The 24,075-nt window shown below is 47.4% G+C and overlaps 2 protein-coding genes across 5 annotated transcripts in view; one reads left to right on the plus strand and one right to left on the minus strand.

Moving 5' to 3' along the window:
* Positions 1–24,075, minus strand: part of LOC134572063 (very long chain fatty acid elongase 4-like) — a 596,371-nt gene that overhangs the window by 481,222 nt on the left and 91,074 nt on the right. The gene's annotated exons all lie outside the window — the stretch shown is intronic.
* Positions 457–13,682, plus strand: LOC134571033 (uncharacterized). Its single transcript, XM_063429074.1, has 5 exons — positions 457–500; positions 2,201–2,494; positions 3,046–3,213; positions 5,421–5,434; positions 12,919–13,682. Exons 2-5 carry the CDS (start codon positions 2,218–2,220, stop codon positions 13,393–13,395), a joined length of 936 nt encoding a protein of 311 aa, XP_063285144.1. The 5' UTR covers positions 457–500; positions 2,201–2,217; the 3' UTR covers positions 13,396–13,682.

A 24,075-nucleotide genomic window follows, 5' to 3' on the forward strand; every position in this document is an offset into this window, starting at 1 on the left:
CACTCAGACACATTACTGGGAGTATTATTACTGTGGAGCTCTGTTATACACTCAGACACATTACTGGGAGTATTATTACTGTGGAGCTCTGTTATACACTCAGACACATTACTGGGAGTATTATTGCTGTGGAGCTCTGTTATACACTCAGACACATCAACAATACGGAACTCCTAGAAAAGAAAGACAGAGGGATTTGGGTCCAACATAGTGACTGTGAGTGGGAGGTATGGCAGTGTATGTGCAGGCTGATGATAAGGATTGTACAGCACTACGGAATTTGCTGGGGATATATAAATAATAAAATGATAATAATAATAAAAATGTAGCGGTGTCAGTGCTGGCTGCTGATGTACGGAGAGTGGAGGTTGTTTATCGTTAAAGCATTCCATTGCCAGCCCTCCACAAGGGGGATTCGAGTTCTAATTTCAGTTTCATTTTTACGTTTTTCATTTAGCAGCTGGAAGGAAGCAGTTCGCACAGAAGGCAGCCACAGTGAGGTTAGTGCGAGCGAAATACTGGGGGGAATTGGGGGGCTGACGAGTGATGGAGGCAGATAATCAAACTGCCGGTAATATTTTATACAGAAGAGGGTTTGGGGGTGAACAATGTGGGAGGATTTGGGGGGCGGAGATACCGTCTCTCTATACAGGATCTCTGCGCTCGGTCTGTTAAAACTAACCCATATTGTAACATATTCCTCCTATAGGCAACAAAGCCCAAAATAGAGAAAACAGTGGATTTCTTTTACCCTGTGTATGCCGCGTGTGACCAAGCATGACACAGGCCGGGTGTAAATGGGGATCATTATTACTCGTACAGCAAGGAGTAACTAGCAAACTTTCACCACCTGTTCACTTTTCACATTTTGATTTTTGTTTCAGTTGTGTGAAAAAAATTGGGTGTTGCCTGGAAGAGTCCGTTGACAGTGTAATTATTATTAAAGACTATGTCAGAGTTAATTATTAGGCTTGGAGATTCATTGCAGACCAAACTGCAATTTGACCAAATTTCTAAACGTTAAACCGAATGTCTGAATTCTGAGCCAAAATATACCCGAATTATGAACTAACTGAACCATGCCATATTAATCATGTTCGGGAAGGGAGTTTTCTAAATTCCACCCGTGTTGGAAAAAAATCAACCAAAAGGATGATAGCTGGGAAAAAAGGCAGAAGACAGTCACTAAATATTGACTAAGTGACCAATAGAGGGGAGGAGCAGTAAAATGGAAATCTATATTTCTGTATTCATAAACATAGCTGTTATCCAAGCTTACTCCAATGCTAATAAATGATTTTTTTAAAATGGAAAAATAAAAATAAACTAAAAAGTCGTGTGCCGTTACCTGTCCCTGCATTTCACATAACATCCTGTTAAATGTAGTGATGGCTAGCTGATTTTTAAAGAAACACTCCAAGCACCATAACTACTACAACGTGGTATAGGGTGCCACGAAGTCACACTACTCCAAGCTTGCTTGTGACTTAGTTCTAGTAGTGAAAAGGTTACAATTCACACTTTGTTTGCACTCGACTGGAAATAATGCTAAAGAAGCAACATATCAAAAAACACACTTAGCTATAATGTTAACGCTGCCACCCCCAAGACAATTTTTAAATGGGGTGCCATTGTCCCCCAAACTAATTCAATCAAAACGTTACCACAGTGGCAACTCGGCTCTATTATCGGGATTATCTGAGTGTTATTTGGAGAACTTGGGCGCTCAGATCTGAGCTATCCGGGGATATAAGACTTATGGGGGTTCTATTATGTATGTTTTGGGCTGTTTTAAGTTTTATTCATTGTACCTCTAATGCCTGGGAGATAATTAGTTTAAGCAAAGCAAACTCACTTAACCCCAGGCACAGAGAGGCCTGGGCCTCAGTTAGTTTACATTAAAACTAGTAACATTTCACACCTGGCAGAGAATATCTGGTTAAAGTTACAGCTTCAAAAGAAAAATTCATGTTTTAAACCTTCTGACATCTATCACATTCCTACACAATCAACCATACCACCTCTACCAGCTAGCCAATTCATGTAGGCACTACACAAATCACATTTAAGGAATTATATGCCCTGGGCGTGACATAGAGGTTATGGTGTCAGGAGTTCCATAACATGGGAACCATTGGATATTTAAATACATAGAATAGCTTAGAATACTCATTTAAGCTTTTTTGCTATGTTTTTCCAGAATCTATTATCTGAAAAATGAAAATGTCTGCTCAAAATAAAGTAATTGGAATATTCTCAAGGGAAAGTGAAGAAAGCTATAAATGGTTAATTCCCTACCTTGCATCGCTCCATGGAGTGAAAGATGTCCGTCCTGTTTACATCCCAGTTAACGACTCCCGAGTTGTCTCCAGAGAGGTCTCTAAGTGCTCGTTTGCTATTCTGTATCATACAAAGAACCGAGGGAGAATAAACATCACCGATGTAACCGACTCTATCTATGACAGAGAATTGGAGACTTTATCTGCTCGTCTCGGTAAGAGTGATATGTGGACTTCTGTCTGTCATAATTATGGAATGATGGGGAAATATACTTAGACGTCCTCGTATTTTAGAGGGATCTCTATTTATTTATTATTCATTGTTCCTGGTTAAATAGAAACCAAATTAACATAACAAATCCTTACAGTGAATCTGCCATGGCAAGTTTATCTTAAAATATATCTAAAGCAACAAACATATAACTTATCGTATCAGATAAATTGGGTAAGTAACTGTTTTGCGAGCTGTTACGGTCTTACTTACCTCCTCTCCAGCATGACACTAACCCTCGGGTCTTGTTGGGTTTCTCCATACAGCCATGCAACACAAGTGAAAAGGAGCTCTGGGGAGATTCTGCTGTTTCTTTACCCACATTATTTATCTTGCCCTGTTCCTCAGAAACCCACCGCACAGGGCATGTACAGTCACTAAAACCAATTGTGTTAATGGGGGGATTTCGTAAAGCGCGTCCTACAACATTCCAGAGTTATTTGGTGACATTGGAGTGAATAATATACAGGCTGGATGGTTTGTTTGTCATTGCAGGAAAGAATAATGTGATTGTCGTGATTGATGATCTGGATGATGTTAGTGAAACGCATAAGATTAAGATCCTACGGAACCAACCGAAAATTGCCAACCTGGCCAGGGAGCTGTTCCTCTTTAACGATGACAAATCCAACAATCTGGAGATGATTAAGAATATAATACAAGGTAATGGCTAAAATAACCGGGTTCACAACAATTTAGTAACTATGTATAATGTCCCCTTCAGTTAGAGGTTTTAGTGGGTTATTCTATATGTAATAGTGTGGGTTGGAGTCCTTTAAAACCAGGATCATGTCACGTGTGAGAGTAACCCACAGGAATAAATCTCATACTTACATTGCATTGATTGAAATTTAAACCATTAACTAGGAGTCCACTAACAAAAACAGTTCCAACAAAGACATGGAAAGAATAATGAGAGGTTCGTAGAATTCAGGAAGTAACGCAATGGTACCACGGAACATCTGCCTTGCAGGACACATTAGATAAGACATACAGTCCCGCGGAGACCTGTAATAGTTCCAGTTCGTTATGCGTGTAATCACTAGCAGAATATAAGGGAAGGAGACTCTCTTAGCCAAGAGGGAACGATCCGTACCCATTGTCTTTAAAAATTAGTTTCTCTAGGGGGCAGAGCCTAGATTCCAGGCTGAGCAGACATGCAGCAACCAAGCTCCTAACTAAAATTACTAATTTTTTTGGGGGAAAAAAAGAAATCCAGCACGTCCGCCCTCTGGAGGGCTATGAGCGAGAAGGGGACACGGGTGAATCCTTTGACACCCGAATCTTGCAGAACTGTAGCCGGGAACCCGAGAAATCTAGTGAGGCCTACCAGGGGTCGAGCCGGGGAGAGGCAGCCGCTCTCCTCGCGTGAGAACTCCTAACTCCTACCCCCCCCCCCCTCCTTTGGACTGGTGGGGGATATCCCGGTCCGCACTGGGCACCTGGAGCATACACCACAAGCATTAAATACCTACCAAGAGAGACACATTGCATCTCCTGTCCAGCACGCGCTGTCTACTTTTATGAGCCAAGATGGCGAACACAGTGCCTGCAGAAACCACTGGAGACCCACAGGAATCGCTGCAAAAACGACTGGACAAGCTCTTTCGCACATTCTGGCTGAAGCTTGAACACAGACTGGCTCGAATTGGAGAGGAGAGTAGAGAGGAAGGAGCACGGTGGCACCAGCCTAATGAAGCTCAGCGCTCCACAGCCTGCTCAGCGCGGAGACCATCCCTGACACTCTGCCATGGGAAGCCTCTTGGGAGGAAAGCCTGCCAAACCACGGCCCGTCCACATCCTGAGAGGCACAGCACCCGCTCCTGCATGCCCATGGTGAGGGCTAAACGGAAGACACCCCGGATGCTTATTACACAACGCCGACGGGAACAACATTACTTTCAAGCCATGCATACTGCCATCCAGGACATCACTAGCAGAGCCAAGCGGGACCAAAGTATTGGAAACTGCAAATGTGCCCTTGCAGAGGCCTGGGGCCAGTGGTGTGACCCTTTTCTGGACTGCCGGGACTCAATCTATATATGAAACTATGGTGGTCAGCATGGGCATTGGATGAGGGCAGGGAATTTTAGCGGGGCGGTGGGTGCTGTAGACCGGCTCCCCTTAATTATAGCCCCCCCACAGGCTTATATAAGGCACTACATAGGGGGTCCCTGTCATTAGCAAGCTACTGCCTAGCAGATGCAGCCTACTGCTGCAAAATGCATGGCCGCCTCTCTTATCGTCCCTGTGGCCTGTGCACAACAGATTAGACTAGCCTGGTACCCGTTGCATACAACAGCCAAACACCCACCTAGTCTAGTGTTACCTTTAAGTTAGACTATCCTGCTGGCACCTCAAATTTAGACATGCTAGCCTGATTCTCTGCTGTTAAGCATGTTCCTATATTAACTCATTTATATTTCGCTATACTAAAAAGGGCAGTGTTCTTCTATGTCGAGTAACGCTACTCCTATGTGTATTAATTTTGCATATATTCACACAATGTCACAATGCCATTCTCTTATTGTATGAATCAAAATACACACTAAAATAAAGAATTAAAAAAAAATCTAGCGGATACTGTTATATATTTATTGCATAAACAGTATGAAACCCCACAGGTTGACTTTTTTAAAATTTTAAAATATTTTTTATTTTTATGTTGTCAAAATAACCGCAGTAATTCAGTATGCAGTTCATTTAAATATAAATTTTAATCCAATTTAAAAAAGTAATAATTCACATTGCAATACTCTGGTTATTTTGTCATCTTGTCTACTGGACTAATACGGCTAATCCAGTCTACATTTGTAATGTCAAGATATATTCGCTAATAATTGTGATTTTTTTTCTTATTTCTTTTACAGAATATGCTTTACCGGTGAGTAATTTCGAATCCCTCTCACTTCTAATCTGACCATCATCCTACCCCTCCTCACCCTGCATACTGTGCCAACATTCTACCCCCTCCTCACTCTGCATACTGTGCCAACATTCTACCCCCTCCTCACCCTGCATACTGTGCCATCATCCTACCCCCTCCTCACTGTAACGGACCGTTTCACTTACAAGAGGATAAAACCCAGTTTAGGCGATAATCCCCTTTCCAGATGCACAGGCAGCTACTGCAAACACCATTCTCCCGACTGGAACCACACGAACACTGGAACAGCTGAACAAGAAAAGCAGACATCGGCTTACACTCTTGGCAGTCAGCATACAATCCCATTCCCCCAAAGACTGAGACGACACATCGCTTTGAGGGTTAAGCAAGAACTCTAGACTGGGACACCCAGTCTGGATTTTATTTCCAACTCACACATACAGGCCACACCCAGGGGGAGGCATAAAAGAACCAATGACATAGATGTTACCTCCCACACATCCCCTCCCCTTAGTGTGACACATAATCCCATTATGCATACAGAGTAAAATATACTTTTACACAACTTTCATAACTTTAAAACCATACATCACATTCACATAAAAATACATATCCACAATCAATCCATTCAGGGGAACAACATATTAAAAAATGGCATGAATCCGACCAGGGGTTTAAAAGTTACTAAAAGTATCTTTTGGGCCCTGGCTTGCAGCATGGCACAATCTGGCTCAAACAGAAGTAAAACATCCCCCACAATGCATCCCTGCTTCCTCCCTTCTGCCCTGGAGATAATTGGAGAAGTAATCCAATTATCTAGGACTAGAGTCAGACTCCATTAACCACATGGTTGCAAAAAGACAGTAAAAGACATAAAATTACATACTGATACATTTAACACATAAAACACACATTTCTACATATCCCCAGTTTAACTGAACACATAAATACCTACATAATATTTAGCAGGGTTAAAGTACCATGTTCTACAGTCTTAAAGGTACAGTATCACAAAAGTCCCAATAAGTTCACGGAGGACCCTTAAAGGCCCAGTAGCAGTAATATAAATCATTACATGCCCACATATAGTTTTTATAGAGCAATATGTCCAGGGGCCGTAGTCGCAGGGCAGGAGGCTAGCAACCAGGCTTCTCCAGTTCACAGTGGCGAAGTTGGTTTCGCCACAATTCTCCCCTTTACCAATTAGACTAACAGGGTATCTGACCTCCTGCCGGTCAGTGCCCTGGTTAGTCCAGCAACCCACCCACAAAACAGAAATAGTAGAGCAGCCCACCCACAATAAATAGTTACTACACCTGGGTGAGGGAGGATCTTGTCCGGGTTCAGGTGCCTCACCACGGCTGTGTGGGGGGCTGGTAGGCTGCCTTGGTGGGTTGCTGAGGGGGCAGAGACCAGCGGTACTCTGTCCTGTTGCCAGCACTACCACGGGAGTAGTCTGGTGGGAGCCTGGTTGCTGGAGACCGACTGTCTCCCCTTTAGATATATCGCTCTGTGGCTGGGGGACAGGACCGACCGTCCCTACCCCTGGTGCTGTAAGTGCAGAGACTACGGTCCCATCTGCACCGATGTGGGGCTTAACATCTCCCCTTGGTGGGTTAGGCTGCCGCTGGAGAGAGGGTGTAACAAGCTCCTCTCTCTGGACGGTAAACTGCCGCTGGGGAGGGGGGTTAGCAGGCTCCTCTCCCTGCCACTCTCTCAGCTGGTGGAAAGGGGGACCAGCTGTCTCCCCTTTCATTCTCTTGTCCGGCTGCTGGGGTGCGAGACGGACTGTCTCTGCTCCCTGCAGGACACACTGCCGCTGGGGAGGATGGACGACACCATCAGCTCCCTGGGGTACACACTGCCGCTGGGGAGGAAGGACGGCACCTTCTGCTCCCTGGGACACACACTGCCGCTGGGGAAGAAGGACGGCACCTTCAGCTCCCTGGGGTACACACTGCCGCTGGGGAGGGAGGACGCTGCTCTCCTCTCCCTTCACTTCACACTGCCTTCTTGGCATATCACTTTGCTGCTGGGGGGCAGGAACAACACCCTCTGCCCCCTGTAACTCAGCCTGCCGCTGGGGAGGAAGGACTGCACCTTCGGCTCCCTGGGACACACACGGCTGCTGGGGAGGATGGACGACACCATCAGCTCCCTGGGGCACACACTGCCGCTGGGGAGGGAGGACGCTGCTCTCCTCTCCCTTCACTTCACACTGCCTTCTTGGCATATCACTTTGCTGCTGGGGGGCAGGAACAACAACCTCTGCCCCCTGTAACTCAGCCTGCCGCTGGGGAGGAAGGACTGCACCTTCGGCTCCCTGGGACACACACGGCTGCTGGGGAGGATGGACGACACCATCAGCTCCCTGGGGCACACACTGCCGCTGGGGAGGGAGGACGCTGCTCTCCTCTCCCTTCGCTTCACACTGCCTTCTTGGCATTTCACTTTGCTGCTGGGGGGCAGGAACAACAACCTCTGCCCCCTGTAACTCAGCCTGCCGCTGGGGAGGAAGGACTGCACCTTCGGCTCCCTGGGACACACACGGCTGCTGGGGAGGATGGACGACACCATCATCTCCCTGGGGTACACCTTTGAGTCCCCGAAACGCACTCTGCCGCCGGATAGGGCGACCGATACCCTTGGCTGGATCTGCCATGAACCGCAGGTACTCATCTACCTGTCTACTCACAAGCTGCACGTATTTCTCCGGGGGGTTGGGTCCGAAGAAAATCAGTCGTGATCTCAGCTCTTTGTCAAACTCCTCCTGCGTGTAGCTGGGTGCCATGCTTGCTCTGCTGCAGTTGGTTCCTTGAAGATAGGGGCGCTGTACGGGTACTGGCGTTGCCCTCACTTTGTAATCCAGGAATGGATGTTGTCTGTAGCTGTCCCTCTGGTTGTAGGAACGATCCCGCCGCTTGCCACCAATTGTAACGGACCGTTTCACTTACAAGAGGATAAAACCCAGTTTAGGCGATAATCCCCTTTCCAGATGCACAGGCAGCTACTGCAAACACCATTCTCCCGACTGGAACCACACGAACACTGGAACAGCTGAACAAGAAAAGCAGACATCGGCTTACACTCTTGGCAGTCAGCATACAATCCCATTCCCCCAAAGACCGAGACGACACATCGCTTTGAGGGTTAAGCAAGAACTCTAGACTGGGACACCCAGTCTGGCTTTTATTTCCAACTCACACATACAGGCCACACCCAGGGGGAGGCATAAAAGAACCAATGACATAGATGTTACCTCCCACACATCCCCTCCCCTTAGTGTGACACATAATCCCATTATGCATACAGAGTAAAATATACTTTTACACAACTTTCATAACTTTAAAACCATACATCACATTCACATAAAAATACATATCCACAATCAATCCATTCAGGGGAACAACATATTAAAAAATGGCATGAATCCGACCAGGGGTTTAAAAGTTACTAAAAGTATATTTTGGGCCCTGGCTTGCAGCATGGCACAATCTGGCTCAAACAGAAGTAAAACATCCCCCACAATGCATCCCTGCTTCCTCCCTTCTGCCCTGGAGATAATTGGAGAAGTAATCCAATTATCTAGGACTAGAGTCAGACTCCATTAACCACATGGTTGCAAAAAGACAGTAAAAGACATAAAATTACATACTGATACATTTAACACATAAAACACACATTTCTACATATCCCCAGTTTAACTGAACACATAAATACCTACATAATATTTAGCAGGGTTAAAGTACCATGTTCTACAGTCTTAAAGGTACAGTATCACAAAAGTCCCAATAAGTTCACGGAGGACCCTTAAAGGCCCAGTAGCAGTAATATAAATCATTACATGCCCACATATAGTTTTTATAGAGCAATATGTCCAGGGGCCGTAGTCGCAGGGCAGGAGGCTAGCAACCAGGCTTCTCCAGTTCACAGTGGCGAAGTTGGTTTCGCCACACTCACCCTGCATACTGTGCCAACATTCTACCTCCTCCTCACCCTGCATACTGTGCCATCATCCTACCCCTCCTCACCCTGCATACTGTGCCAACATTCTACCCCCTCCTCACCCTGCATACTGTGCCAACATTCTACCCCCTCCTCACCCTGCATACTGTGCCATCATCCTACCCCCTCCTCACCCTGCATACTGTGCCATCATCCTACCCCCTCCTCACCCTGCATACTGTGCCAACATTCTACCCCCTCCTCATTCTGCATACTGTGCCAACATTCTACCCCCTCCTCACCCTGCATACTGTGCCATAATCCTACCCCCTCCTCACCCTGCATACTGTGCCATAATCCTACCCCCTCCTCACCCTGCATACCGTGCCACCATCCTACCCCCTCTTCACCCTGCATACTGTGCCAACATTCTACCCCCTCCTCACCCTGCATACTGTGCCAACATTCTACCCCCTCCTCACCCTGCATACTGTGCCATAATCCTACCCCCTCCTCACCCTGCATACTGTGCCATCATCCTACCCCCTCCTCACCCTGCATACTGTGCCAACATTCTACCCCCTCCTCACTCTGCATACTGTGCCATAATCCTACCCCCTCCTCACCCTGCATACTGTGCCATAATCCTACCCCCTCCTCACCCTGCATACTGTGCCATAATCCTACCCCCTCCTCACCCTGCATACCGTGCCACCATCCTACCCCCTCTTCACCCTGCATACTGTGCCAACATTCTACCCCCTCCTCACCCTGCATACTGTGCCAACATTCTACCCCCTCCTCACCCTGCATACTGTGCCATAATCCTACCCCCTCCTCACCCTGCATACTGTGCCATCATCCTACCCCCTCCTCACCCTGCATACTGTGCCAACATTCTACCCCCTCCTCACCCTGCATACTGTGCCATAATCCTACCCCCTCCTCACCCTGCATACTGTGCCAACATTCTACCCCCTCCTCACCCTGCATACTGTGCCATCATCCTACCCCCTCCTCACCCTGCATACTGTGCCATCATCCTACCCCCTCCTCACCCTGCATACTGTGCCAACATTCTACCCCCTCCTCACTCTGCATACTGTGCCAACATTCTACCCCCTCCTCACCCTGCATACTGTGCCATAATCCTACCCCCTCCTCACCCTGCATACTGTGCCATAATCCTACCCCCTCCTCACCCTGCATACCGTGCCACCATCCTACCCCCTCTTCACCCTGCATACTGTGCCAACATTCTACCCCCTCCTCACCCTGCATACTGTGCCAACATTCTACCCCCTCCTCACCCTGCATACTGTGCCAACATTCTACCCCCTCCTCACCCTGCATACTGTGCCATCATCCTACCCCCTCCTCACCCTGCATACTGTGCCAACATTCTACCCCCTCCTCACCCTGCATACTGTGCCATAATCCTACCCACTCCTCACCCTGCATACTATGCCAACATTCTACCCCCACCTCACCCTGCATACTGTGCCATAATCCTACCCCCTCCTCACCCTGCATACTGTGCCATCATCCTACCCCCTCCTCACCCTGCATACTGTGCCATAATCCTACCCCCTCCTCACCCTGCATACTGTGCCATAATCCTACCCCCTCCTCACCCTGCATACCGTGCCACCATCCTACCCCCTCTTCACCCTGCATACTGTGCCAACATTCTACCCCCTCCTCACCCTGCATACTGTGCCAACATTCTACCCCCTCCTCACCCTGCATACTGTGCCATAATCCTACCCCCTCCTCACCCTGCATACTGTGCCATCATCCTACCCCCTCCTCACCCTGCATACTGTGCCAACATTCTACCCCCTCCTCACCCTGCATACTGTGCCATAATCCTACCCCCTCCTCACCCTGCATACTGTGCCAACATTCTACCCCCTCCTCACCCTGCATACTGTGCCATCATCCTACCCCCTCCTCACCCTGCATACTGTGCCATCATCCTACCCCCTCCTCACCCTGCATACTGTGCCAACATTCTACCCCCTCCTCACTCTGCATACTGTGCCAACATTCTACCCCCTCCTCACCCTGCATACTGTGCCATAATCCTACCCCCTCCTCACCCTGCATACTGTGCCATAATCCTACCCCCTCCTCACCCTGCATACCGTGCCACCATCCTACCCCCTCTTCACCCTGCATACTGTGCCAACATTCTACCCCCTCCTCACCCTGCATACTGTGCCAACATTCTACCCCCTCCTCACCCTGCATACTGTGCCAACATTCTACCCCCTCCTCACCCTGCATACTGTGCCATCATCCTACCCCCTCCTCACCCTGCATACTGTGCCAACATTCTACCCCCTCCTCACCCTGCATACTGTGCCAACATTCTACCCCCTCCTCACCCTGCATACTGTGCCATAATCCTACCCCCTCCTCACCCTGCATACTGTGCCATCATCCTACCCCCTCCTCACCCTGCATACTGTGCCATCATCCTACCCCCTCCTCACTCTGCATACGGTGCCAACATTCTACCCCCTCCTCACCCTGCATACTGTGCCATCATCCTACCCCCTCCTCACCCTGCATACTGTGCCATCATCCTACCCCCTCCTCACCCTGCATACTGTGCCAACATTCTACCCCCTCCTCACCCTGCATACTGTGCCATCATCCTACCCCCTCCTCACCCTGCATACTGTGCCAACATTCTACCCCCCCTCACCCTGCATACTGTGCCAACATTCTACCCCCTCCTCACCCTGCATACTGTGCCATCATCCTACCCCCTCCTCACCCTGCATTCTACCCCCTCCTACCCCTCATCCTACTCCTCTCCCTAGCAGCATGCTTTCGTACAGGTCGATGCTTTGATTAAAAATATGAACAGATGTCGCTAATAAAATAGTTATCAATAATCCAATTCAAGTTTTACGATTTACTTTAGTTATTCTGTGATGCTGGGTCAGCATGAGCATTAGGGTTCTAGAGTACTCGTTAATTCCCCGGACAGAACAACAGAGAAAATGAAAGACAGTTAGTGCAAGAGTCCACTGCTACCCGGCTGAAATAAAATGCTACAACTAAAAAAAGGCAGGAGATACGATTGATGCCTTGATTGTGCACTTTACAGTTAACCCCATGTAAACATAAAACAAAATCTCACAGTAATGCACTCTATCGGGGGGAGGGACACATACGCCAATGGATCTGGACACGTTGCGTGCCTTAACGGCACCTTATCAACAGCTACCAACCATTTATGAATGATTAATAAAGAGAGAAATTAATTGATTTACTTGGACACCTGGCCTTCTTTTTTGGTTACTCTCCCAAACCTTTCTTCTACAGTTATTACTGAAAACCCTTGTTGCTGACGTGTGGTGGATCTCGATCCCTCACCAGATAGCAGAAGGTCTTTTATAGAGCTTTACAGAATGTTACATTTAAAAACATAGCCAAAGAAGTGAATGCAAATAATAATACCCTGACGTTTTTTTCAATCTTAGACTCATATGTACTAATCGTGTTCTGGTGTTCTTTTTCAGAAATACTTCATATGGATGATATTCGCCATCATTGTTATTGTGCTTGTGATAATCGTAGCCTGTCTCTTGAGGAGCCAAGACCATTCACCTACGGACACGACTACAACTGTGCCCATGAACATGTCCACCACGATGACCACGGACATCACCACAACTCTGCCAATGAACATGTCCACCACGATGACCACGGACATCACCACAACTCTGCCAATGAACATGTCCACCACGATGACCACGGACATCACCACAACTCTGCCCATGAATATTTCTATGAACGTGACCACCACCGTGACCATGAATATGACCACAAATATAACCATCAACATGACCTTGGCTGATATGCCAATGAACGTGACGACGAAGACACCCATAGACACGACCACAGAAAGGAGCAGCATGTTTCACCCGAGGAGCTCTAGCTCTACACCAATTTTTACTCCCAGTGCAACTGCGCCAAACAGCAGCTTGGTTCCATGAATGAATCAGGAGGAGACAGGACTCAGTTTCCCAGATTGCTTTGATGTACTCAGCTCTTTTGATGTACTCAAACTCTCACTGCCTACATCATATTCACGTTTATTAAGTAAACACAATACATTTCAAAAGTTTGCTTTCAAAAATATTTATCTATGAAAAATGTTACAATAGGAAAGTATCTCCGCTTCAGTATTTACAATTTTGTTTTATGTTTTTATTAATATTTCACATTTATGATTAATAATCATATTTTAACAAAACAAATAATAAATATTTGATTACATCATGTATATATGAATTCTAAAATACGGTAGGACTGCGTCTATAGACTCACAGCACCTTAACCACTGTATGAGTAGCCTTTTTAAAGTATAACAGGGATCCATATCTCCCAAGTGTCCTTAGTTAGAAAGCACAGTCCCTATTTTGGGCCACATTCCCTATTTTTCCATCCTAATGTCCCACTTTTCTAGGAGTTCCATTTTGATGGTGTGTCTGGGTGCAGCACTAATGTAGAGATGGTCTTAGCACAGGAGTGGCCAAAGGGGTATATCTGTTGTAAATATCCTGTAATGTTTTGCCAGATAGGAATCTACCATGTGCCCATCCTTGCATGGTTGCATTTGTGAGTATTGTTGTTTGAGTGCAGTGGTGAGTTTGTATATCAATTTTGGAGTTTGACTTTAGGGTTGTGTTTGTATGTAATGTTTTTGGGTGACTGTAGGGTTGTGTTTGTATGTAATGTTTTTGGGTGACTGTAGGGTTGGTTGTGTTTGTATGTAATGTTTTTGATTGACTGGAGGGGTGTGTTTGCTATGTTGGTGTTTGATTGCTGGGATGCACATACACTGCACTGGTACATACATACTTACACAGATATACATAAACATTAACACATACATTCAGATACACACATACTCTGACACACAGATGCACACACGATCACATTCAGATACACACTGACACACACACAAACACTGGGTTTATGATTAAGTGGCTACAAAAAAAAGACTGAACATACACCATTTAGAATGGTTTGTCTACTTTTGCAAATGGTATGCCATGACGGGGGTAATTTTAATTCCTTGGCTGCCACTTGGTGTCAAACAGTCACCTCAACTAATCTGGCAAATTTCAATGTGTAAACTGAAAAGGTGAAAGCCCTATATTTGACCAGGTAACTTTGCAAAACACCATAAAACCTGTATATGTGGGGTGTTGTTTTACTCGTGAGACATCGCTGAATGCAAATATGTGTATTTTATTGCACTGAAAGCTAACAGTATTGTGACATTCACAGTTAACATGCCACACAGAACTAACAAAATAACATTTCTTAATTTCTTACTGTATTTTAGATTTTAGACATTTTACATTATGTTTCATAGATAAGTATGTGGTGTGAAGCGAAAGCCCTGTTTCTCCTGAATTAAATGATATATAAAAGGTGTGGGTACACGCAATATGAAAGAGATGAATTATGGTTAAACAGACATAGAGCGCAAATTCCAGGTTTTGTTTTGGCTCAGAATTCGCACAATTGTCGTGGTCCTTAAGTGGTTAAGATGCAGTGTTCCTCCTTCTATAATAAATTATAACTGCGTAAATTGTTATTAGTAAATCACCTAAAATGTCTCAGGATGGCCCTGCCCCTGGCTCCACCCCTAAAATTAAAGTGCCACTTTTTGTCCTTTTATAATGTTGGGTGGAATGTCGACTATAATGACATATAGAGACAGAATCATTAAACTAGGAATTGTGTGCAAGGGGTATATGGGTCAAACAGCCAAGCTCAAAAAAATAGCAGAGTATTTTAGCCTGAAGTTTGCCATTCACTAAACAATTCACAGTTTATTAAATGAGTCGCTCAGTGTACAAACTCTAACAGAAGAACATATGTTGCAGTTAGCGTTGTCTGAAGGTGACAGCAGGGAACTGACCGATTTAGAATTCCAGTGAAGGGTTAATTTACAGATTTAGCTGGAGGATTACATAATCCGCATTCTCTTACTGTTACAAATATGCTTTGACTGTCTGCCAAAAAATAAACTGGAGTGAAACTTTGTTCTGGACTCTGGAGGAAGGTCTGCTGGAGATTTAGTTCCTGTTCATGGTTAACCCCTTAAGGACACATGACATGTGTGACATGTCATGATTCCCTTTTATTCCAGAAGTTTGGTCCTTAAGGGGTTAAACAAGGCTTCACAACAATATTTCAAATGGACAACAGACGCTTTAATTATAGGGGTGTGGTGGGGAGGACTGTTCTGAGACAATTTTATGTGACTTGCTAATAACAATCTTGTGGATCTTAACCCCTTAAGGACCAAACTTCTGGAATAAAAGGGAATCATGACGTGTCAGACACGTCATGTGTCCTTAAGGGGTTAATTACACAGCCTGATTTCTAAACACATTTGTTGTAGTTTAAAGCTCTGTTATGCACATTACTGGGAGTATTATTGCTGTGGAGCTCTGTTATACACTCAGACACATTACTGGGAGTATTATTGCTGTGGAGCTCTGTTATACACTCAGACACATTACTGGGAGTATTATTGCTGTGGAGCTCTGTTATACACTCAGACACATTACTGGGAGTATTATTGCTGTGGGGCTCTGTTATACACTCAGACACATTACTGGGAGTATTATTCCTGTGGGGCTCTGTTATACACTCAGACACATTACTGGGAGTATTATTACTGTGGAGCTCTGTTATACACTCAGACACATTACTGGGAGTATTATTCCTGTGGGGCTCTGTTATACACTCAGACACATTACTGGGAGTATTATTCCTGTGGGGCTCTGTTATACACTCAGACACATTACTGGGAGTATTATTGCTGTGGAGCTCTGTTATACACTCAGACACATTACTGGGAGTATTATTACTGTGGAGCTCTGTTATACACTCAGACACATTACTAGGAGTATTATTGCTGTGGAGCTCTGTTATACACTCAGACACATTCCTGGGAGTATTATTGCTGTGGAGCTCTGTTATACACTCAGACACATTACTGGGAGTATTATTGCTGTGGAGCTCTGTTATACACTCAGACACATTACTGGGAGTATTATTACTGTGGAGCTCTGTTATACACTCAGACACATTACTGGGAGTATTATTGCTGTGGGGCTCTGTTATACACTCAGACACATTACTGGGAGTATTATTCCTGTGGAGCTCTGTTATACACTCAGACACATTACTGGGAGTATTATTGCTGTGGAGCTCTGTTATACACTCAGACACATTACTGGGAGTATTATTGCTGTGGAGCTCTGTTATACACTCAGACACATTACTGGGAGTATTATTGCTGTGGAGCTCTGTTATACACTCAGACACATTACTGGGAGTATTATTACTGTGGAGCTCTGTTATACACTCAGACACATTACTGGGAGTATTATTGCTGTGGGGCTCTGTTATACACTCAGACACATTACTGGGAGTATTATTCCTGTGGAGCTCTGTTATACACTCAGACACATTCCTGGGAGTATTATTGCTGTGGAGCTCTGTTATACATTCAGACACATTACTGGGAGTATTATTACTGTGGAGCTCTGTTATACACTCAGACACATTACTGGGAGTATTATTGCTGTGGAGCTCTGTTATACACTCAGACACATTACTGGGAGTATTATAGCTGCGGAGCTCTGTTATACACTCAGGCACATTTCTGGGAGTATTATTACTGTGGAGCTCTGTTATACACTCAGACACATTAAAGGGAGTGTTATTGCTGGGAGCTCTGTAATACACTCAGACACATTACTGGGAGTATTATTGCTGTGGAGCTCTGTTATACACTCAGACACATTACTGGGAGTATTATTACTGTGGAGCTCTGTTATACACTCAGACACATTACTGGGAGTATTATTGCTGTGGAGCTCTGTTATACACTCAGACACATTACTGGGAGTATTATTACTGTGGAGCTCTGTTATACACTCAGACACATTACTGGGAGTATTATTGCTGTGGAGCTCTGTTATACACTCACACATTACTGGGAGTATTATTGCTGTGGCGCTCTGTTATACACTCAGACACATTACTGGAAGTATTATTGCTGTGGAGCTCTGTTATACACTCAGACACATTACTGGGAGTATTATTGCTGTGGAGCTCTGTTATACACACAGACATTACTGGGAGTATTATTGTTGTGGAGCTCTGTTATACACTCAGACACATTACTGGGAGTATTATTGCTGTGGAGCTCTGTTATACACTCAAACACATTACTGGAAGTATTATTGCTGTGGAGCTCTGTTATACACTCAGACACATTACTGGGAGTATTATTGCCGTGGAGCTCTGTTATACACTCAGACACATTACTGGGAATATTATTGCTGTGGAGCTCTGTTACACACTCAGACACATTACTGGGAGTATTATTGCCGTGGAGCTCTGTTATACACTCAGACACATTACTGGGAGTATTATTACTGTGGAGCTCTGTTATACACTCAGACACATTACTGGGAGTATTATTACTGTGGAGCTCTGTTATACACTCAGACACATTACTGGGAGTATTATTGCTGTGGAGCTCTGTTATACACTCAGACACATTACTGGGAGTATTATAGCTGCGGAGCTCTGTTATACACTCAGGCACATTACTGGGAGTATTATTGCTGTGGAGCTCTGTTATACACTCAGGCACATTACTGGGAGTATTATTACTGTGGAGCTCTGTTATACACTCAGACACATTAAAGGGAGTATTATTGCTGGGAGCTCTGTTATACACTCAGACACATTACTGGGAGTATTACTGCTGTGGAGCTCTGTTATACACTCAGACACATTACTGGGAGTATTACTGCTGTGGAGCTCTGTTATACACTCAGACACATTACTGGGAGTATTACTGCTGTGGAGCTCTGTTATACACTAAGACACATTACTGGGAGTATTATTGCTGTGGAGCTCTGTTATACACTCACACACATTACTGGGAGTATTATTGCTGTGGAGCTCTGTTATACACTCAGACACATTACTGGGAGTATTATTGCTGTGGAGCTCTGTTATACACTCAGACACATTACTGGGAGTATTATAGCTGCGGAGCTCTGTTATACACTCAGGCACATTACTGGGAGTATTATTGCTGTGGAGCTCTGTTATACACTCAGGCACATTACTGGGAGTATTATTACTGTGGAGCTCTGTTATACACTCAGACACATTAAAGGGAGTATTATTGCTGGGAGCTCTGTTATACACTCAGACACATTACTGGGAGTATTACTGCTGTGGAGCTCTGTTATACACTCAGACACATTACTGGGAGTATTACTGCTGTGGAGCTCTGTTATACACTCAGACACATTACTGGGAGTCAGAGGCGGCTCTCTAATTAGGCGGTTTAGGCGGCCGCCTAAGGCCTCGCGCTGGCGGGGGCCTCGCGGCCGCCTAAACCACCTGTGAGCAGAGTGTGTCAGGTCCTCGGTCACTGACCGAGGACCTGACACCAGGAGGGGGCCCGGCGGCTTGCCCGGTATGCCGCCGGGTGCGAGGCCCCTCCTGGCTGCCCGGCCACCATAGCAGACACTGGTCTGCAGCTCCGCAGTGTGCAGAGCTGCAGACCATGGGACTCGCGAGAATTGGCCAATCAGAGCGTTGCCGCGGGTTACCGCGGCAACGCTCTGAAATCTCGTGAGATTACATGGTCTGCAGCTATGCGGAGCTGCAGACCGGAAGCAGTGGCCACCGGACCACCAGGGAACCCACTGGACCACCAGGGAAAGGTAGGCTCTCCCTCCCCATCACCCCCACCACACTCAGCCTCACCCACAGCATCACCCCCCACCACCCTCAGCCTCACCCCCCACCACCCTGAGCCTCACCCCCCACCACCATAACCCCCCACCACCATCACCACCCTCAGCCTCACCCCCCACCACCCTCAGCCTCACCCCCACCACCCTCAGCCTCACCCCCACCACCCTCAGCCTCACCCCCACCACCCTCAGCCTCACCCCCACCACCCTCAGCTTCACCCACCCTCAGCCTCACCCCCCCACCATCACCCCCCACCACTCTCACCATCACCCCCCACCACCCTCAGCCTCACCCCCACCACCATCACCCTCAGCCTCACCCCCACCATCCTCAGCCTCACCCCCCACCATCACCCCTCCCCACCCTCACCATCACCCCCCACCACTCTCACCATCACCCCCCAGCACCCTCAGCCTCACCCCCACCACCATCACCCCTCCCCACCCTCACCATCACCCCCCACCACCCTCAGCCTCACCCCCCACCACCATCACCCCCACCACCCTCAGCCTCACCCCCACCACCCTCAGCCTCACCCCCCCACCATCACCCCCCACCACTCTCACCATCACCCCCACCACCCTCAGCCTCACCCCCCACAACCATCACCCCCACCACCCTCAGCCTCACCCCCCACCACCATCAGCCTCACCCCCACCCCCACCACCATCACCCCCCACCACCCTCAGCCTCACCCCCACCACCCTCAGCCTCACCCCCCACCACTCTCACCATCACCCCCCAGCACCCTCAGCCTCACCCCCCACCACCATCACCCCTCCCCACCCTCACCCCCACCCTCAGCCTCACCCCCACCACCATCACCCCCACCACCCTCAGCCTCACCCTCCCACCCTCAGCCTCACCCCCCCACCCTCAGCCTCACCCCCCCACCATCACCCCCCACCACCCTCAGCCTCACCCCCACCACCATCACACACCACCCTCAGCCTCACCCCCACCACCATCACCCCCCACCACCCTCAGCCTCACCCCCCACCATCACCCCTCCCCTCCCCACCCTCACCATCACCCCCCACCACTCTCACCATCACCCCTCAGCACCCTCAGCATCACCCCCCCCACCCTCAGCCTCACCCCCCCACCATCACCCCCCACCACTCTCACCATCACCCCACCACCATCACACACCACCCTCAGCCTCACCCCCCACCACCATCACCCCCCACCACCCTCAGCCTCACCCCCCACCATCACCCCTCCCCACCCTCACCATCACCCCCCACCACTCTCACCATCACCCCCCAGCACCCTCAGCATCACCCCTCACCATCACCCCCCAGCACCCTCAGCCTCACCCCCCACAACCATCACCACCCTCAGCCTCACCCCCTACCACCATCACCCCCCACCACCCTCAGCTTTACCCCCCACCACCCTCAGCTTTACCCCCCACCACCCTCGGCTTCATCCCCCACCACCCTCAGCCTCACCACCCCCCCACCACCCTCATCATCACCACCCCCCCACCACCCTCATCATCACCACCATCCCCCACCACCCTCATCATCACCACCACCCTCATCATCACCACCACCCTCAGCATCACTCCCCCCACCACCCTCAGCATCACCCCCCTCACCACCCTCAGCCTCACCCCCACCACCCTCAGCATAACCCTCCGTCACCACCCTCAGCCTCACCCCACTCACCATCACCCCCTCCTTCTCACATTACCCCCTCTCACTCTCACATTACCCCCTCTCACTCTCACATTACCCCCTCTCACTCTCACATTACCCCCTCTCACTCTCACATTACCCCCCTCACTCTCACATTACCCCCCTCACTCTCACATTACCCACCCACTCTCACATTACCCACCCACTCTCACATTACCCACCCACTCTCACATTACCCACCCACTCTCACATTATGCCCCCTCACTCTCACATTATGCCCCCTCACTCTCACATTATGCCCCCTCACTCACACATTATGCCCCCTCACTCACACATTATGCCCCCTCACTCACACATTATGCCCCCTCACTCACACATTACCCCCCCTCACTCTCACATTACCCCCCTCTCACTCTCACATTACCCCCTCTCACTCTCACATTACCCCCCTCTCACTCTCACATTACCCCCCTCACTCTCACATTACCCCCCTCACTCTCACATTACCCCCCTCACTCTCACATTACCCCCCTCATTCTTACATTACCCCCCCTCACTCTCACATTACCATCACCCCCCGCTCCCTCTCACCATCAACCCCCCGCTCACCATCAACCCCCCGCTCCCTCTCACCATCACACCCCCCGCTCCCTCTCACCATCACACTCCCCGCTCCCTCTCACCATCACACCCCCCGCTCCCTCTCACCATCACACCCCCCGCTCCCTCTCACATCATCCCCCCGCTCCCTCTCACCATCACCCCCCTTTCACCATCACCCGCCTCTCACATCACCCCCCTTTCACCATCACTCGCCTCTCACCATCACCCCGCCCCCATACACACAACACACTTCAAGCAGCTACCCCATACACAGGGTCTCAGACAAAAACGCAAACATGCTCACAGAGACATACATTCACACACACAATGATACTCTCTGTCAGACACACTCTCAGGCACATACACAGGTAGACAGTGCATCAATGTGTATATGTGACACTTTTTTGTTAGTGGGGTCTCATGTTTGCGTTTCGCCTAAGGCCTCATAAAGTCTAGAGCCGCCTCTGCTGGGAGTATTATTACTGTGGAGCTCTGTTATACACTCAGACACATTACTGGGAGTATTATTGCTGTGGAGCTGTGTTATACACTCAGACACATTACTGGGAGTATTATTACTGTGGAGCTCTGTTATACACTCAGACACATTACTGGGAGTATTATTGCTGTGGAGCTCTGTTATACACTCACACATTACTGGGAGTATTATTGCTGTGGCGCTCTGTTATACACTCAGACACATTACTGGAAGTATTATTGCTGTGGAGCTCTGTTATACACTCAGACACATTACTGGGAGTATTATTGCTGTGGAGCTCTGTTATACACACAGACATTACTGGGAGTATTATTGTTGTGGAGCTCTGTTATACACTCAGACACATTACTGGGGGAATTATTGCTGTGGAGCTCTGTTATACACTCAGACACATTACTGGAAGTATTATTGCTGTGGAGCTCTGTTATACACTCAGACACATTACTGGGAGTATTATTGCCGTGGAGCTCTGTTATACACTCAGACACATTACTGGGAATATTATTGCTGTGGAGCTCTGATATACACGGAGACACATTACTGGGAGTATTATTGCCGTGGAGCTCTGTTATACACTCAGACACATTACTGGGAGTATTATTGCCGTGGAGCTCTGTTATACACTCAGACACATTACTGGGAGTATTATTGCTGTGGAGCTCTGTTATACACTCAGACACATTACTGGGAGTATTATTGCCGTGGAGCTCTGTTATGCACTCAGACACATTACTGGGAGTATTATTGCCGTGGAGCTCTGTTATACACTCAGACACATTACTGGGAGTATTATTGCCGTGGAGCTCTGTTATGCACTCAGACACATTACTGGGAGTATTATTACTGTGGAGCTCTGTTATACACTCAGGCACATTACTGGGAGTATTATTGCTGTGGGGCTCTGTTATACACTCAGACACATTACTGGGAGTATTATTGCCGTGGAGCTCTGTTATACACTCAGACACATTACTGGGAGTATTATTGCCGTGGAGCTCTGTTATACACTCAGACACATTACTGGGAGTATTATTGCTGTGGAGCTCTGTTATACGCTCAGACACATTACTGGGAGTATTATTGCTGTGGAGCTCTGTTATACACTCAGACACATTACTGGGAGTATTATTGCTGTGGAGCTCTGTTATACACTCAGACACATTACTGGGAGTATTATTGCTGTGGAGCTCTGTTATACACTCAGACACATTACTGGGAGTATTATTGCTGTGGGGCTCTGTTATACACTCAGACACATTACTGGGAATATTATTGCTGTGGAGCTCTGTTACACACTCAGACACATTACTGGAAGTATTATTGCTGTGGAGCTCTGTTATACACTCAGACACATTACTGGAAATATTATTGCTGTGGAGCTCTGTTATACACTCAGACACATTACTGGGAGTATTATTGCCGTGGAGCTCTGTTATACACTCAGACACATTACTGGGAAAATTATTGCTGTGGAGCTCTGTTACACACTCAGACACATTACTGGGAGTATTATTGCCGTGGAGCTCTGTTATACACTCAGACACATTACTGGGAGTATTATTGCTGTGGAGCTCTGATATACACGGAGACACATTACTGGGAGTATTATTGCCATGGAGCTCTGTTATACACTCAGACACATTACTGGGAGTATTATTGCCGTGGAGCTCTGTTATACACTCAGACACATTACTGGGAGTATTATTGCTGTGGAGCTCTGTTATACACTCAGACACATTACTGGGAGTATTATTGCCGTGGAGCTCTGTTATACACTCAGACACATTACTGGGAGTATTATTGCCGTGGAGCTCTGTTATGCACTCAGACACATTACTGGGAGTATTATTACGGTGGAGCTTCTGTTATACACTCAGGCACATTACTGGGAGTATTATTGCTGTGGGGCTCTGTTATACACTCAGACACATTACTGGGAGTATTATTACTGTGGAGCTCTGTTATACACTCAGGCACATTACTGGGAGTATTATTGCTGTGGGGCTCTGTTATACACTCAGTCACATTACTGGGAGTATTATTGCTGTGGAGCTCTGTTATACGCTCAGACACATTACTGGGAGTATTATTGCTGTGGAGCTCTGTTATACACT

This window comes from Pelobates fuscus, chromosome 8 (genome assembly GCF_036172605.1).
Source record: "Pelobates fuscus isolate aPelFus1 chromosome 8, aPelFus1.pri, whole genome shotgun sequence".
Taxonomy (NCBI): domain Eukaryota; kingdom Metazoa; phylum Chordata; class Amphibia; order Anura; family Pelobatidae; genus Pelobates; species Pelobates fuscus.

Coding starts and splice junctions, on each gene's coding strand:
- LOC134571033 (XM_063429074.1), top strand. CDS start 2,218: ATGAAAATGTCTGCTCAAAATAAAGTAATTGGAATATTCTCAAGGGAA. Junction 2,495..3,045: donor GACTTTATCTGCTCGTCTCG/GTAAGAGTGATA, acceptor TTGTCATTGCAG/GAAAGAATAATGTGATTGTC.